Source organism: Marasmius oreades, chromosome 3, assembly GCF_018924745.1.
Source record: "Marasmius oreades isolate 03SP1 chromosome 3, whole genome shotgun sequence".
In the NCBI taxonomy this organism is placed as follows: Eukaryota; Fungi; Basidiomycota; class Agaricomycetes; order Agaricales; family Marasmiaceae; genus Marasmius; species Marasmius oreades.
The window spans coordinates 2,240,996-2,256,953 of record NC_057325.1 but is presented as its reverse complement, the minus strand read 5'-3'; the positions used below and the strand labels follow the sequence as shown (position 1 = coordinate 2,256,953).

Genomic DNA, 15,958 nt, shown 5'->3' with positions numbered 1-15,958 from the left:
CTACTTCTTGGAGGTTTGGGATAGCCGAGCTCTTCCCATTTGTCAAATTGTCCTGGCTCAAAGCTCGCTCTTCCGAAAAATTCGCTCCAAATAATGTTCTTGACAAGATGAAAAACAAACGAATTCACTGGACAAGAGCTGACTCATGTATCTGGATTTGACAAATCACATATGCCCATTCCCATGTCCGCGCGATCTCCAACGTGAATCTCATCAAGTTCGATAATATCTGAAGTTCAAATTAATGGAAATTATAATGATCAAATGACCAGCGTCAGTTGGACGGCACGGGATTCCGCCTGGTTTTATAAATACAAGCTTGTCCTGTGATTCCCCGTCTCACAATGTCTACCTCCTTCACCCACGAATTCAACACCCCCTCGTTCAAGGGTAAAGTCAACTTTCCAACTGGCCTATTCATCAATGGGAAATTCGTCGATGGCTCCAACAACACCACCATTGAGTTCGTTCCCTTCCGTATCGATCGTTGATGTGTCTGATCCACGCTTGAATCGCTAGCGTCGTCAACCCAAGTAACTCGTTGCTTTAATCTATTCATTTCTTATTGAGCTCTTCTTTCCAGCTACCGGCCAGGTGATCACCAAGATAGCTGAGGGTACTCCAAATGATGTCGACAGTGCTGTTGAAGCTGCACAGAAGGCGTTTGATACCGTATGGGGCCTGAAAGCCTCCGGTTCCACTCGTTCCAGACTGTTGACCAAACTGTGGCAACAAATGGAGGTCCACCAGAAAGAGTTGGCCGCACTTGAGGTTCTTGATAACGGTATGCTCTGCAAAGCCCGGATTCACAGCGACGATTTCTCAAAGCCCTTGTAGGCAAGACCTTCAGTTGGGCTCTGAACGGGGACACAGCAGCTGCGATCGAGACTATTCGGTACTACGCTGGCTGGGCAGACAAAATTCTCGGACAAGTTCAAGAGGTGGCTTATTCTACTACTCAGTATCCGGTAACGCACAACACAAGTTGACATCGAAAACCTCTTGACAGACTACCGAAGCGAAATTGACTTACTCCCGCCACGAACCGATTGGCGTTGTCGTGCGTGTCACGTCAAGTTGATAATCAGTATTCATGTCCTAACGTACTTTCATCTCACATAGGGTCAAATCATCCCATGTTCGTTACACAATCATATGTTCTATCGTTACACTAAATTTACGACCAACGATTACAGGGAATTTCCCATGTGAGGCCATCAACCTGCAACTCTCCACTTATCATTGATCTTTTTTTTTTTGAATTAGTGTTGATGTTTGCTTGGAAGATTGGTCCAGGTCAGCTGATGCAAGTGTCGTCTCGGACTTATTGTATTCACTGACTTCTGTAGCACTGGCCACTGGAAACACCATCGTTATCAAGGTGAATTCAATGACGTCCGAATCCGATAACTCCGCTTACATACTGAGTGACAGCCCTCGGAATTTACCCCCTTGACCGCTATCAGGATGGCCTCAATTATTCAAGAGATATTCCCTCCCGGTGTTGTCAACGTCGTCCCTGGTTACGGTAACACCGTCGGCAATGCCATTTCGACGCACATGAAGATTGAGAAAGTCGCTTTCACCGGAAGTACTCTTGTCGGACGCAAGATCATGGAGGCCGCTGCCAAGTCCAACTTGAAGAATGTAACTCTTGAGCTGGGTGGAAAGGTCGGGTTCACTGTGCGGTTCCAAAGCACGCGTTCTAATCTCTCCCCCTAAGTCTCCCAATATCATCTTCAAGTATGTGGATTTCTTGGTTGTGTTGAACCTTAGCTTACCATTTTGTGTTAGCGATGCTGATCTTGACCAGGCCGTCAACTGGGCCGCACATGGAGTGTTGTATGTCATTATCCTCTCTCATGCGCGAACGTCTCTACAATATGCTCCCCCCTAGCTGGAACCATGGTCAGACTTGTTGTGCAGGCACTCGCGTTTTCGTCCAATCTGGCATCTATGACGAGTTCCTCAAGCGGTTTACTGAGAAATCGAAATCTATCAGGCTCGGCGACCCATTCGACCAAGAAGTCGATCAAGGACCCCAGATCTCCCAGATTCAATATGACGTGAGTTACATAGCGAGCTGCACAACTCGCTTTTTGTCTAAAAGGTCGTTTTTCCTAGCGCATTATGAATTATATCAAATCTGGCAAAGAGCAAGGAGCCACGGTACATCTAGGCGGTGACCGTCATGGCAAGGAGGGTTACTTCATCAACCCAACCATCTTCACGAACACACGGCCGGACATGAAGATCGTTCAGGAGGAAATTTTCGGCCCCGTCGGTGTTTTGATCAAGTTCGAGGACGAAGAAGACGTTATTCGTCAAGCAAATGACACCGTGTATGGTCTTGCTGCTGCCGTTTTCTCGCAGGATATCACCCGTGCATTGAACACTGCTCACCGACTCAAGGCTGGAACTGCCTGGGTGCGTGCTGAAATTCTGTGCTGAAACCTTGGGTTGAAACTGATCCTTGGAAAACAGGTGAACTGTGCCAACGTTCTTGATTCAAATGTACCTTTCGGCGGCTTCAAGCAGTCTGGTATCGGCCGTGAGCTTGGCGAGTACGCTTTGCAGAAGTAAGCCGTCGATTTATTTGTCGTCTGTTGGACTTGTTCTGATCACGTTCCACTGAACCTTAGCTACACCGCCGTCAAGGCCGTACACGTCAACCTCGGCATTAAGATGTGAGCTATATAATTATTTTTTTTGGACTCTCGACAAAATGCAAAAGAACCATGTACACGTATGTTATTCTGTAGCCGGCTTAGCGCCAACACATAAGAGTTTTGCCGAAGTTGAGCGATATCCTAAAACGCACGGTACCCGTAGGGCTTGGCTCTCGGGCCTTACATCGCGGAACGCTTAGCGTTGTCAATTGACAAGGGCGAGCAGACGCCTATGGGCCGACCGAAGTTGGTCTTTCCCCTCACTGGGATGCAGGGAGTTGAAACCTTGCTAAGATTTAGGACCACCTGGAGAAACGCCGTGAGTCGGGCCTCGGCATCTGCCATGTCCCGGCACGCAAAGCGGCGCGTCTTCGATGTTACCCCATACCCACTACAACGTATTCACCGTACGGAGATCTTCTCAAACCTCGGTCGTTATCCCTTGCCGTGTGTTTTTCACGACGTATTCTGGTACGGATCTTTCCAATTTTGTTCTATTGACCATGAGTTATCGATGCGGATGTCCATCTATTCACGACCTTCAGTTTCCGACGGCGATTCTTCGTCTGCTATTGTTCTTTGGTTCCTTATTTTCCAGATCAGGAGGGCAGATTCTGATAACAGGATTTGTGAGTTACCAATTTATAATCCCTTTCCCTTATCATCCTGAATTCAATTTGGCCTATCTTTAGTGGTTTCCATTCGTTTCCAGCCGTTTTCCATACTGTTTCGGCCAGTTCCCAAAATTTTTATTATCTTTGAGGTATGGCACTTGAGAAAGATATGACCCTCGGACTTTCCCGGTTCGTTTCACCCCCAACAAACACCAACGCTATGTCGTACCAACGAAGATGGAAGGTTCGAAATGGTTAATATGCCTGCATATTCTACAAATAATCGGATTTTTTAGGGAACGCTCTCGCTTATACTAACTCCAACACCTAGTGACCTCGAATTCGAATTCGAAGTCCGTCTGACGATTCATTGAGTTCGTCCTGGGAAGCTCAGGGACAAGTTCCATTGTCACGGGTTCACTTTGACCTCGTAAAAGAGCAGGTGCCAGTAGAAGACATCCGTGTTTTTGTCTCCTCCCCCGCCATGAAGTTTGTGGTGCTATTTCTTACCGCTCTCTGTTTCAATTCGACTTTTCTCAGGCGGTATTGGTATTGGACTTGTGTATCAACTTCTCTATTTGGCGCGAATGCAGCTCAATTGGGAGATTATTTCCAGCCTAATTCAACAGGCATAAAACTCCAGAATGGATTCGAACGCGTGTACATCCAGGTGAATGTTTAATTTGCCCTCAGACCACGTCCGACTAACCGATATCGTGACTGCCCGTTAAGCCATTTGGTAATCATGCCTTCCGCGTTCGTGCATCTATTATGCGAGATCCCACAGGGAATGAGTGGTCCGCCCTGCTCGACCCACCATTGGAAGGACCTGGAGGCAACAAAGGTCTCTCTCATGATATAAAATTACCCCCCCACTCCTCGGCTACCATCCGAAATGGAAATCTTGCCGCCCAAGTCACCGATGGAGTCATATCCTTCCGCCGAGTAGAACTCGACGGGTCTACGTCGCTTCTGACAAGCGAATTCGTGGAGACGAAGACCCTTCTTCCGAGGTTTTACTTTCAAGACTTTAGGAGTAGTAGTTTCGAGGCATATTTCTCGTTCAGCACGGACGAGGACGAACAGTTCTATGGATTGGGCCAGCAAGAGTGTTGTATCGACAACTCAGTGAACAAAAAGGGGCGGGTCGCGGATCTGATGAACTGGAATTCACACGTAAGGCTTCCGGTGTATATGTCAAATAAGGTGTGTAGTTATCATATGGTCTGATGAAGAAAATGCAGAGCTAAGCTACATGTACATAGGGTTACCTTCAGTTTTTTAACATGCCTGGTCAAGGGCGTATCGGTAAGCGTTATGACTATCTTCATAATGTTGGCTGAATACAGTTCCTCTCCAGAACTCGGAAGCCAGCGTACGCGATTTGTAGCCAGCGAAGCTACCGTTGTTGATTACTACATGTACAGTTTCATGATTCTTTCTGTCAAGTTTTCTAATGGATAATCGCTTGCACCCAGTACCACTGCGACCCCGGGCGATTATGATACCTTGCAAGAACAGTTCACCGCCGTCACAGGTCGCCAACCTCTACCGCCAGATTGGTCATTTGGATACCAGCAGTCCAAGCTGCGTTATTATAATCAGACGCAAATCGAAAATCTCGCTCAGAGGTTTCATGACGAAAAAGTGAATGTGTCACTCATTGTAATAGGTCTGTCCTAGTTCATTTTTTGTATCGGTTTCTGAATCGGATCCTGGTAGATTTTTTCAATTGGAAATTCCAAGGAGATTGGTCCTTCGACGCCTCGGCTTGGCCTGACCCCGAACGGATGGCTCAACGAGTCAAGGAATTGACTGGAGCCGAACTGATGGTTTCTTTGTGGCCATCGGTTGAGGACAAATCGGAGCTGTATATCACTTTGCAACAGCAAGGGCTCCTTGCTACTACACGGGATGGCACTGGGATCCAGGACTCCTTTGAAGGCGTATACACCCGTCTCAGTACGCTTCTTTTCCCCCTCTCGTTCAATACCAGACTTGTTCTAAGCTTCAATGCTTGTTAGTCGATTCCACGAATCCAGAGGCACGAGAGTTCTTATGTGAGCTCTCAAGGCGTCCTGTCTACCCAAGTTTCCTCATTCTATTCTTTTAGGGAGGCGTCTGAACGATAGTTACTTTTCGAAAGGGATTCAGAATTTCTGGATTGATCAAGCGGACGGTGGGTCTGGTTTTGGACTTTTTTTGTTCACTCATTTACGGGGGAACCCTTTTCAGGAGGAACTCTTGGTGAACCCTTTGAGAACAGTGAGAAACCAATGCTTTGACCCTTGTAAAAAGCCTTTAACCATGCGAACCACGATCAGATGGGCAGCCTGGCTTCATTGAGGGTATTCCTTACTCTCGAGCCTTCACCCAATACTTTATTGGCACTCAAGAAGCCGCCGGTAAACTCTATCCATGGTTCCATCAACAGGCTATCGATGAAGGCTTTAAAAACCTCACGAATGCTGCACCCAATACTTGTAACTTCTTGTCATTGACCCGTTCAACTTTCGTCGGCGGACAGCGATTCTGCTCATATTTATGGAGTGGAGATACTATTTCCACCTTTGAAGTCTTGTTGCAACAAATCACAGCAGGTGTCTCCATTGCAGCGTCCGGGATTTCAGCATGGACATTGGATATAGGTGGATTCGCGGGCTTGAATATTGACACGGACGAGGCATGGATTCCTGTATCTTGGTGGCCTTGAGATGCTGACTGTTTTTGTTAAGGGGAAGGAGTTATTCGTTCGTTGGTTTGGGATGGGGACCTTCTTACCCTTTGTCAGTGTATCTGCAACGGGTTTCGCTCGATAGTACTAATTGAAGTCTTCGTAGATGCGAGTACATGGGTACGTGGGGTGACAATCGTGCTATATAGTCCTCCACGCTCAATGAATGTGGCTGGATGTTTGACAGTACTCGGTCGTGTAACCTTCCAAAGGACAGCAATCTACCTGAGGCCAATCCTTGTCCCAATGAGGTACTCTTACCCACTTTCCTTTAGCCGCCCACTGAAAGAGGACCAACTCCCCATTAGCCTTGGTCATATGGAGACGACAACTTCGTCGTCACCAAAAAGGTACGTTAATCGTGTCTCTTGTCCCGGGTTGTCCAACGAATTCGCTTTGCAGTACATTGCACTTCGATACCAACTTGTACCATATGTCAAAAGGCTCTTTGAACAGCTCCAAGCTACGGGCAAAACAATAATGCGACCATTGTACTATGATTTTTCCTTGTCAGACCCTTTCGTAGCGAATGCTACAAGGTTCAACGATCCTTCGATTGTTCACCAATTCATGTTTGGTACGAGTTTGCCCTCGCAGTTCTTGACAATTGAATGCTGAATGCTGTCTTCGTTAAGGACAACGCCTCTTAGTCGCACCGGTCGGCGAACTGGGAGTTCAAACTAAGGAAGTATATCTGCCCGCTTTGGATAGTAGACATCCAGGAACGAGTTGGAAACATTGGTATTTTGATTTAAACTTTTTCGATGAGATCAAAGCTGATTATTACCCAGGTGGACTGACGAAGACTTTGGGGCGGGAGGCAAATTTGTCAATGTCAATGCACCACTGGACGCCATCCCAGTGTTCTACTTGGGCTCTAAGGATGACATCTTTTCCGGGGCCATTTGAATTGGACCGTCGAAGAAGAAAGTCTATTAAAAATACTAGGACGGAAGAAATATCAGGATGTATTTGTATTTCATTCTCGTGCTGCTTTTGTGATTAACCCAAAGGGACGCTTTTCTGAAGATAAGATTTGTCTAAAACCGCGCGCTTATTTTATAAGAGGAAGCAAACACTTTCAAGTTGATTTTTGTCAGGTCATACCTGGCCGCTGAGTCTATACCGGTTTCTGAGCACTTGGCGAGACGGGAAGGGATGACGGTGGTATTCAATATTCAATGGCCATGACGGCGACTCATCGTTATTGTCTTACTGGTTTCCTGCCACCAAGGTTTAAATTGTACCTAAAAAATTATTTCCAATTTTCCACTTCGGAGTCTCGACTGACAAAATCGTCTTCTATTCTACTCGAGTTCCAGTCCATATTCGATGCATTATTGTATAATCCCTTGCGCAGGGAGGAAAACACTTCCATGGACTTACAAAGAGGGACACCCTTCAATTTGGGAGTCATAGTGTAGTCGCCCGTGAAATGCTAGTAAAAAGTATGATATTCATCGAACGAGTGTCCATACATGAAGTAATGTGTTAGTACGAATGGGAAGATATATATATTTTTACACGATTCTGGCGACTCATGCTTTGTTCACCGTGATGGTCTTGATTAAACCGTCCATGACGGCCTTGAGTCTTTGAGCTTCGAGTGCGGCGTGTGTAGCATTCTTCTCAAAAGTGATGGATTCAGTGAGCGCTGGAAAAGTGGTAGCACCATAGCCTAGGAGAGTGCGGCAAATTGTCAATTCGAGGGAGGCAAAAAGAATCAAAGTGGAAGGAAACACGAACCCAACCACAAACCAGGAGCAACGCCCAAGTGCTTATACCAAGCCCTTCCCGGTAGACCTTCTTCGGAGATAAATCCTCTTTCAAATGCGATCAGCTTCTGGTTGACAGCTCGCACACGTTTTACTGCATGGATTAGTCGGCGAATGAGCCATCCAGGCCAGTGTGGATGTCGATGGCCGCAACCGTGTCCCAAATCTACTCCCTGCTCGTGGTTGGAGATAACCGCGATGGCCAAGGCAAAATCCATCTCATGGTCTTTGCCATCCCATTCCAGTGCGTCGACATCTTTGAATATCTTCTCATCCCCATGATGATACTTCTTGCATTCCTTTCCAAATACCCTTTTCAACCATTTGCAGTAAGCCCTCCTTAGTTTTCTCTTCCACTTGTGAATCTTTTTACCCCGTTTCTTTATCTGCCTGATGACTCGGTGTAATTCACACGCAGCAGCGGATTTCTCGTGATCAAGTGCAAGTGAAGCGCCTTGAAGGGCGTGGATGGATGTCCGAAGAGGAGAAAGGTCCACCTCGATGTTATTGTCAGCCGCAGTGGTCTCGACCCTACTCACGATGCGTCAATGCTGAATGTTGAAAGGGAGGCAGATTATACATACTCGTCGAGGTATTTATCAAGTTCTTGTGCGTAGTGCGTCGTGTTGAATGGCAAGATGGGCGACGAAGCAATGCGAAGTGCGACAAGGCCGAGATGTTTCGCTGCGGCTACCTTCAATCGTAAAGTCAGTGAGATGGATCCTTGGATAGGCGAAGAAAACAAACTTGTCGGTGAGAACCAGGATCTGCGTACATCTCTTGGAAGCGCTGTGTGTCATAAATAGAGTGATAATGGTAGACAGGATCATGGAGAGCAGCTGAAAAGCCGTGGTTCATACTCGGAACCTGCATACTCCAAGTTAGATCCTCAAACGGTTCCGAAGAATCTGATTACGCACGCCCAACCTTTGCAAGAACACGGTGTAGTCGCTTCCCGATCCCAACGCACCTATTCCGAGGGCGTCCAGGACATTGGTTTGAAGGGCGCGGATAGAGACAGATCCGTTGAGGTGTTCACCAAACAGGTCACCCTGGTCTTTTGTTGCATCCCAAAGTGTGGCATTCTTTCTTGTAGGATGAGGGAGATCATCAGCAGCACGCCTGATAACGTGAGCCAGTAACGGAGATGCTTCGGCATGGAAAGTCGAACCGGAAGCCCCGACATCTGATACCGTGTCAGTTGGAGGTTTGAAGGAGCGTATGTCGCTACCATTACTGATACATACCAACGTTGAGGTAAGCGACGGCATGGCGGGAAATGAATTCACTGAAATCTTCACCCCACTCCGTGCTTCCAACCAAACCATACTGTTGGACCATATTGTCATTCAAGGACAACGCAAAAAAAAGACAAGGAAGCAAACCTCTTCAGCATCCCAGCTCGCGAATACGACGGTCCTCAATGGTTTCCATCCCGTCTTGAGTAGTTCGCCAAAGCCACGGATGGTTTCATGAATGGTTGCAGTCCCGCTAGTGGGGTCAGCGGCTCCCAAAACCCATGCTGAAGACAAAGTACGAGCGTAAGTTTTTGAATCAGAAGTAGCACCAGTCTTCACTACCATCTCGGTGATTCCCCAGAACAACAATCTCATCCTTTATCCGACCTGGTATAACACCAATTGTATTCCAAATTGGCGTAACTTTGGTATCCACTGCGATACACATTCAATTAGCGTCTCAAGAGGAAACGGCGGTGCTCTTTTACCCTGATTATTGAGTCTAACAATTCCACCCCAACCATTAACACCAGCATCCTTGCCATTTAGCAGATCGAAAAGCTTCCTAGCATTAGCCCATGAAATAGGCAAACTAGGGATCTTAGGTATATTTTCTCCCTCGGTGCGAGTGCTGTTCTCGTATGAAGGGTAACCGGGTGTTGTTGGATCTCCAGGGTACAACGAAAGATATTGGACGCTTCCACGTTGAACAGAGTCGGGGTTTCGTGCGGGTCCGTGTGGATATCTACCATTTCCCTTGTCATCTAGGCGTTATTAGGCTGCGGTACAATACTTACGGCTTGTAGCCGTTTTCCACAGTGACCGTTCCATCGTCCTTCGGATCGCTGAAAACAAGTACGCCAGCCGCGCCGAGCTCTTCAGCAGCTTTGATCTGTTGTCGTGTGTAAGTTCTTGCGTGAGTGCAAATTAGAAGGGGGTAATGCCTTGAGGCCTCTGAAATTGCCACCGTATCGAGCTAGAACGATCTTTCCGGTAAAGTCTACTCCTGATTCGACGAGGGCATCATAGTCCTTCAGAGTGAGAATGAGTTTTGGGTGAGCCTATCTGAGAGGAATGCACTGACTTCTTTCAAGCCATAATTTGCGTAGATCAGCTTCATGGGAATCGTCAGAACAGGTACGCCTAGAATAGAACATCGTATTCTGACCTCTCCTTTCACATCTCCAGTCCTGCTAAGTCCATGGAAAGTGGGCACAGCATTGGCGTAGCGGTGCGCATCAGGATCTGTCTTATCGGGATTTTCCTCTAGTTCGGCTTCCCATATCACCTCGCCGTTTCCATTTAACGCCTGCAATGTGTGTTCGAGTGGTGTGTTCAGCACCGGGTAATATACATCAATCCAAGCTTGTGCTTTATCGAGCTTGGGAATCGACAAAGTGGCGTGGCGAGATTGTGGAGACCCAGAGGAGAAGATTGGCTGTGCATGAGGAGGATCAATGCCGAGAGTATGTTGTAGGAAGGAGAGGAAGTCTTTAGCTTGCTCGAAATCGGCTTCCGAGCCTGCAAGGTGGGCTCTACCAGCGTAGTGACGAGCAGCTCCCAGAGCAGATTTGGGGTCGGGGACTCGTCTGCATGGGTGAAAATGGGATAGAGTAGGGAGTAAGAATAAGTTGGAAGCAAAGATATACAACACACTTACAAGAATTTCTCCTCAACCAACTTCGGAGGGAGGTATCGATGCTTGTGATGAAGGTGAAGACCCTCATCAGCGTTCCCAATACCTAATACCCTTCCTTTGAAAAACGGATACCAGTAGTATACGACATAGAACCCCAAAACGGTAACCAAAGATAGTTTGGCGAGTAAACGGAGCCCCCCACGTTTCTTCGGGAGGGAAGATGAGCTTTGCCTGGTCGTTGTTGGGACGGGAATGAAGCCATCCTTCTTTACCGGGATCTCCTTCTCCTTTGCGGATAACATAGTTCGGGATCAAGAGAGCGGTGGATAACTCTGACCATCCTGAGAGTGCGATGTATAAGCTTCCGCGGTCGGCAGGCATGCAGTATGTAATTACAGTAAGCGCTTTGACAGCGAAAACTGATGATATCTTCCAAAAAGGTATCTGAACCGACACACTTTTTTTGTATGCACCAACGAAGACAAAATGTCCTGGCCATAATTCATGTAGAAATTTCAATTTCTCCAACATTACTTACTGTATCATCAACTGTACCCGATCGAACCAACAATGCACTCAGCCTCCCCACAAGAACGGGTCGAGTTACAAAGCCTGGAGTCTTCCTCATCTTCTCAAGCCACCGGCTGTGGGAAATTGAAACATGGAAGGGGATCCCCGGACGCCCCAGAGATGATCAACAAATCGCATAACGACTACTTCGACTAAATCACTCATGGGCATCTTCCTCAGAACTGCGAAGGCAGCAGCCTTCGGTGGTGCTGGTGGCCTAGGAGCCTTCTTTTTTCTAACTCGAAAGAGCACCTTCGTGCCAATGGACCCAAATACGTCTCCCATCTTGCATATCAGACATGCCCAGCTGTTGAATCCAAACAAGAACGTCACATCGCACGATGATTGCATGAGAAAGGTTCCTTTGGATCAGATAAAACCAGAACTCTTGCGAAAGGAGGGGGACTTGGTGAAGGCATTCTGTGCCGGGGTTTGGAGTGGTCCAGGTCAGCATTCAGGCATCGTCCTCGTTCTAGACAGTTTAGTGGCTTAGAGGGGCATTAGGATATACGCCCCAGAGACTGATTCTCCAGCGCATGTTATACGACAATGAAACGAAAGGCCAATTGTGGTCCCCGAAAGAATTTCAAGAGTCGTCGTACGAGGTCGGAACCCAAATCACAGACCATTTTGAAGTCCTCGAACACACTCCAACGAGTATCATTGTTCGATGTGGAGATACACCTCGCAAGCGAGAGCTACGTGAAAGAGATGGCGTATTTGAGTTAGCAGTGGAGATGAAACCCGAGGAAGGCGTCGCGGAATTCCATATGCGCACGGTGTTGTGGCAAGGGCAAGGCAAGGCAGATACACCACCGATGTCTGGGCCATTACAGTGGTTGCACCAACAATATGCGAAGTTGTGGATGGAAACCGCACTGCACAACGTGACGAAGTAATCCTGCCAATTGGTGTCATTATTGTATGGTATACCCTGCTCAGTGAATCATTCACTGATTTTATATAAAAATCTATTCAAACAATACGTTCGGATAGTGGTCTAAACGCTACATGGAAATACGCAGTTCGCTCGTGGTCCAGCCGACCTGATAGCACGAACTTAGGGCGCATTCATAACACTCCTCAACCTGCTCCCGAGAATATCTATATCTCTCATCAACTTTACATACTTTTCTCCCATCCCGTCGAGTGGGGCGTCTAACACTGAGGTATAGCTAGCTGCTGAGGAAGACGACGACTGGTGTAGTCGCTCAGACGTCGTTGTCGACTCATTTGTTCGGGGATTATTCTTGATCCGTTGGCCTGTAGCTGATGTACTGCGAAGAAATTTCTCCCTGCCATTCTTCCCAAAGAATGTCATCGTTAGTGTTGGAGTTCCACTCCTTCCATAACTCCCCCATCCACCCCCACTCAAACCTCCCAAACCACTAAGCAAGGTGCCGGATGTAGCCGATCCAGGGCGAGGTGAGGGAGATGGACTAGGTGGAACTGACGTGGTCGTGGTTGATTCAAGGTCTGTCTCTTCCGTCTCTGTTTCCCCCTCCGCTTGTTCAAGGGAAAATGAATGAGATAGGGACCGTGAACGTGATTGGTGACTTATTTGCGATCGAGATTGTGAAAGAGAGGACTGGAAGAATAGTTCACCCTCAGACTCGTTTCCATTGTTCAGGTCGGGGCGGCGTGCACAATCAACGGTATTGACATCGCTGAAGGCCAGCGACGAATATTCGGCATAACCTGACTTTTCATTATCTCCGCCTATGTCATCTTTCAGCGCAAACCTCAGTTTCTTTTCGCTTCCTTCACTTTTCCCGCGAGTGGCTCTGGTGCCAGCTTCGCCAGTCGATGGAGCGAAATCAAGGCCACTCGCAAACCTCTTCAAATCAAAGCCTCTCGCTCCGTTACTTGTAGCCCCGCCCCCTCCCCCGTCCCCTGCATCAGCCGGAGTGAAGCCAATGTTCAATATCCTACACTTCCTTCCGCTCTCCTCAACCCGTTTCCTCGCGCTCATCCCTATGCAATCGACTAGCTTGGCCATCGCCTGTCTATCCGATATAGGTCGCCTCTTGCACGTTCCAGTTAACGAAGTCACCCCAATCCTTGGACCAGGGGTGCCCATACGAGGATTGGACGTATAAAGCCTCCCAGCCCCACCGCTGTAGCCATAGATAGGTAAGGTCTGTGTCTGATAAGGTGTTCGGAAGGGTGTCCTGAAAGCACCCGAGGTTGGTATGGGCATAGGCGTACGGAAAGGTGTACCATGTTTCTCATTTGTGAGTTGAGGCGTGGATATCGGAATTGGTGATAAAGATATCCTGTGACTTCTCCGTGGCTTCAGAGCGGGGTGCTTGATCTCGGTCTCTGCCTCGGTCTCAGGGGTAAAAGCGTCTCTCTTAGGCCCCCATGAAAAACCGATCCATGCTGCAGCGGAGTTATCGTTCGCAGAGCAGGAATGCGAATGTAGAATTGACAACCCAGGCGTCGACCAATTCATTGTTTGTTTTCTGTCTTGCGCTTGCGAAGGTGTCACTAGAGCTGGATCGTCCCCACATAATACAGGACCCTGGTCGTTCCCGTCGACAGCTTGCTGCGGCCCTAAAATGGAATTGTTCGTAGGTATGGTGGTATATGAAGATTGGAAGAAAGCGGAAAAGGCGAAGCCTTCTGAGTGTGATAGGTGTGGCTTGGACATGTCATCCTGGTTCGGGGTGGGGTTGAGGTTTGGGTCGGCGTATACGAATTGCGGTAGATGTAAGGCTTCAAGAGGACGTTCTATGAAATAGGAGTTAACGGGGTTCGGTGGAAAGAAACGGTAGGCGCCCACCTTGATGCAAAGTGTCCCACTTCACTCCGTCGAACCACGGATGTTCCCTAAATTCTTCTAGACCTCTCTCCCTCCCAATGCGAAATTCGGCGTCAGTAAGAACCCTGTTATAATCATCAGCACGAGTTCCATAATACTAAATAAGCAATACCCTTTCAATAAATTCTTTAGCTCATCTGAAATGACTTCATCGAAGGCGGTATCGAACCGTAAACTGCGCTGTTCAATTGGGAACCGCTGTGTTAAGCGTAGTAAGAGACCTTGATTTGATTTGACGCACCTTGAAGTCCATGATCCTAAGATACGTCTTCCCGATGTCTTCAGCGAAAAATGGCGCAATACCAAACGCCAATTCGTACACCATCGCCCCCATGCTCCACCAGTCTGTCTCGAGACCATACACCTCGTCCTCCTTGCGAGTTAAAGGTCCCGATGAAAAAGTCCTTCCTATAGCGCCTCCATTGCTGAGTGTTGACCTGCTAGTGACTTCTGCGTCCTCCTCCAGCTCTAATTGCACCAAAGCTACCTCATGAGCTTTCAGTATTTCCGGGCTGACGTAGTCGCATGTTCCGACGGGCATTTGACAGTGTTCTTTACTTAGGATTCTATGCCCTTCCTCATCTAAACCGTGCGCAGGTGCTGCCGAACCAAAATCGAGGATAAGAATCTTTTTCTCCTCTGTGATAACAAAATTATGGGGTTTCACGTCGCGATGTGCATATCCTTGATCATGGCACCATGCGATTGCGCAGATCACCTGCGGTACCCACCACTTCAGCTCTTCTTCCCTAATCCGCACTGGTGATAATGGGGATGAAGATAGAAGGTCCCAAAGACTGCCGAGGGGAGCATAAGGTATGATTAGGGATAGATGTGTGGAAGTGTGGAATGCGGCTATGAGGTGGGGTGCCCAAGGTGTGTTGGTGCGATGTGCAAGTAGGAGAAGAAGGCGTTCAGTAGTTGGAGAGTTCTGATGTCGTGTGCGGAGAGAAAAAGGTTTGGACACGGTTTTGCGAATGTAAAGTTTTGCTTTATCGCAGCTATGTCTGTATGAAACAACGTCGATCTATTTAGTTCAGCAAAAAATTCCGCACACTTGCACGAATACTAGACTTACAACACCATATTGGCCTCTCTCTAAGGTGCCCAAAACCTTCAAGTCTGCGTCTCCAAATCTCAGATAGTCAATCTCTTTCGTACGAGGGGTCGGTCCAATGACAGTCTGGCCGTGCAAGAGGCGATCAAGTGCAAGTCCGTCTGCGTCTTCTTGTTCGAACTCGTCTTTGAGTAAGACTTGCTCGTGCTGAGAATAAGAATGTAGAAGCTGTCGCAAGCGATCTTTCCGTTGGTTCCATTTTTGAGACATGCATTGAAGTCGCTGGGTGGTACCCTGGCGAGGTGGATATGGAAAAGGCCTTGCCAGGGCTCGAGTAACAACCCAGAACACGTGCCAGTACTTGAGTGTTCCTCGTCTGGAGACGTATATATATAGCTACTAAGGACAGAAGACTACCTGATCGTTGTGGTTCACTTATAGTGTATTGAAAGAAAGAACACTATATACGGCAGTGACCCTAGAACGAACTCACCCCGGAGCAAAGTCCATCAGAGTCAGCTTCTTCACTTGAAAAAAGTACCGTCGGTGTGTGATCCGGAGTCCTCACGTCGAAGTCGCTGTCGCTGTCCAGCTTTCCGATCTACATCGTAGTCATTCAAGGCGCCCTGTATCAGCGACTCAGCGACTAAAGACCGGAAGTCCATTATCGATTAGTCCTGTCACAGTCCCCGTCACTGACGCGTTGGCAAACTGAGTAGTGAGGACCCAGTTTGCCAACGCCGTCAGTGATAGGTCAGTCACAGGCCTAATCATCGATATAATACTGGTAATGACGGTCCAGAGGTCAGCTGACTAATTGTGTTATTACCACGTGAGG

At 47.8% G+C, this 15,958-nt stretch overlaps 5 protein-coding genes across 5 annotated transcripts; 3 read left to right on the top strand and 2 right to left on the bottom strand.

Annotated features, from left to right (window-relative positions):
• The first annotated feature begins 312 nt into the window (after nt 1-312).
• E1B28_006037 (uncharacterized protein) lies at nt 313-2,797 on the top strand. The gene is made up of 16 exons (XM_043150644.1): nt 313-463; nt 520-533; nt 584-784; nt 838-941; nt 1,010-1,060; nt 1,123-1,138; nt 1,197-1,208; nt 1,267-1,296; nt 1,350-1,381; nt 1,435-1,671; nt 1,724-1,743; nt 1,795-1,842; nt 1,898-2,066; nt 2,125-2,427; nt 2,485-2,579; nt 2,643-2,797. The coding sequence occupies exons 1-16, from the start codon at nt 345-347 to the stop codon at nt 2,689-2,691; spliced, it is 1,500 nt and encodes a 499-aa protein (XP_043011734.1). The 5' UTR covers nt 313-344; the 3' UTR covers nt 2,692-2,797.
• Nucleotides 2,798-3,044: 247 nt separating this feature from the next.
• On the top strand, nt 3,045-7,055 carry E1B28_006036 (uncharacterized protein). Its single transcript, XM_043150643.1, has 20 exons — nt 3,045-3,298; nt 3,362-3,527; nt 3,580-3,772; nt 3,824-3,953; nt 4,016-4,489; nt 4,549-4,591; nt 4,644-4,704; nt 4,762-4,955; nt 5,006-5,245; nt 5,308-5,343; nt 5,397-5,462; nt 5,519-5,548; nt 5,608-5,966; nt 6,019-6,069; nt 6,124-6,137; nt 6,205-6,268; nt 6,326-6,367; nt 6,420-6,594; nt 6,653-6,758; nt 6,809-7,055. The coding sequence occupies exons 3-20, from the start codon at nt 3,768-3,770 to the stop codon at nt 6,924-6,926; spliced, it is 2,208 nt and encodes a 735-aa protein (XP_043011733.1). The 5' UTR covers nt 3,045-3,298; nt 3,362-3,527; nt 3,580-3,767; the 3' UTR covers nt 6,927-7,055.
• A 390-nt stretch (nt 7,056-7,445) lies between these two features.
• On the bottom strand, nt 7,446-11,027 carry E1B28_006035 (uncharacterized protein). The gene is made up of 14 exons (XM_043150642.1): nt 10,691-11,027; nt 10,199-10,619; nt 10,115-10,144; nt 9,975-10,061; nt 9,828-9,922; nt 9,519-9,775; nt 9,373-9,465; nt 9,178-9,314; nt 9,040-9,121; nt 8,713-8,978; nt 8,540-8,659; nt 8,377-8,486; nt 7,764-8,323; nt 7,446-7,695 (listed from the first exon to the last, which is right to left on the bottom strand). Exons 1-14 carry the CDS (start codon nt 10,969-10,971, stop codon nt 7,556-7,558), a joined length of 2,679 nt encoding a protein of 892 aa, XP_043011732.1. The 5' UTR covers nt 10,972-11,027; the 3' UTR covers nt 7,446-7,555.
• A 218-nt stretch (nt 11,028-11,245) lies between these two features.
• Nucleotides 11,246-12,590, top strand: E1B28_006034 (uncharacterized protein). Its single transcript, XM_043150641.1, has 2 exons — nt 11,246-11,685; nt 11,744-12,590. The coding sequence occupies exons 1-2, from the start codon at nt 11,403-11,405 to the stop codon at nt 12,136-12,138; spliced, it is 678 nt and encodes a 225-aa protein (XP_043011731.1). The 5' UTR covers nt 11,246-11,402; the 3' UTR covers nt 12,139-12,590.
• Nucleotides 12,225-15,469, bottom strand: E1B28_006033 (uncharacterized protein). Its single transcript, XM_043150640.1, has 5 exons — nt 15,142-15,469; nt 14,305-15,090; nt 14,176-14,243; nt 14,025-14,128; nt 12,225-13,972 (listed from the first exon to the last, which is right to left on the bottom strand). Exons 1-5 carry the CDS (start codon nt 15,388-15,390, stop codon nt 12,300-12,302), a joined length of 2,880 nt encoding a protein of 959 aa, XP_043011730.1. The 5' UTR covers nt 15,391-15,469; the 3' UTR covers nt 12,225-12,299.
• Nucleotides 15,470-15,958: the final 489 nt, after the last annotated feature.

Bases quoted from the DNA above. Each gene is read 5' to 3' on its own strand.
- E1B28_006033 (XM_043150640.1), bottom strand. From the start codon at position 15,390: ATGTCTCAAAAATGGAACCAACGGAAAGATCGCTTGCGACAGCTTCTA. The intron at 15,091-15,141 runs GTAAGTCTAGTA...TGAACTAAATAG, and splicing joins AGAGAGGCCAATATGGTGTT to ATCGACGTTGTTTCATACAG. The intron at 13,973-14,024 runs GTGGGCGCCTAC...CCTATTTCATAG, and splicing joins GTGGGACACTTTGCATCAAG to AACGTCCTCTTGAAGCCTTA.
- E1B28_006037 (XM_043150644.1), top strand. From the start codon at position 345: ATGTCTACCTCCTTCACCCACGAATTCAACACCCCCTCGTTCAAGGGT. The intron at 785-837 runs GTATGCTCTGCA...AAGCCCTTGTAG, and splicing joins ACTTGAGGTTCTTGATAACG to GCAAGACCTTCAGTTGGGCT. The intron at 2,580-2,642 runs GTAAGCCGTCGA...ACTGAACCTTAG, and splicing joins GGCGAGTACGCTTTGCAGAA to CTACACCGCCGTCAAGGCCG.
- E1B28_006035 (XM_043150642.1), bottom strand. From the start codon at position 10,971: ATGTTATCCGCAAAGGAGAAGGAGATCCCGGTAAAGAAGGATGGCTTC. The intron at 9,122-9,177 runs GTTTGCTTCCTT...ATGGTCCAACAG, and splicing joins CGAGCTGGGATGCTGAAGAG to TATGGTTTGGTTGGAAGCAC. The intron at 8,660-8,712 runs GTGCGTAATCAG...TGGAGTATGCAG, and splicing joins TGTTCTTGCAAAGGTTGGGC to GTTCCGAGTATGAACCACGG.
- E1B28_006036 (XM_043150643.1), top strand. The intron at 4,705-4,761 runs GTACAGTTTCAT...GCTTGCACCCAG, and splicing joins ACCGTTGTTGATTACTACAT to TACCACTGCGACCCCGGGCG. The intron at 4,956-5,005 runs GTCTGTCCTAGT...GGATCCTGGTAG, and splicing joins TGTGTCACTCATTGTAATAG to ATTTTTTCAATTGGAAATTC.
- E1B28_006034 (XM_043150641.1), top strand. From the start codon at position 11,403: ATGGGCATCTTCCTCAGAACTGCGAAGGCAGCAGCCTTCGGTGGTGCT. The intron at 11,686-11,743 runs GTCAGCATTCAG...GAGGGGCATTAG, and splicing joins CGGGGTTTGGAGTGGTCCAG to GATATACGCCCCAGAGACTG.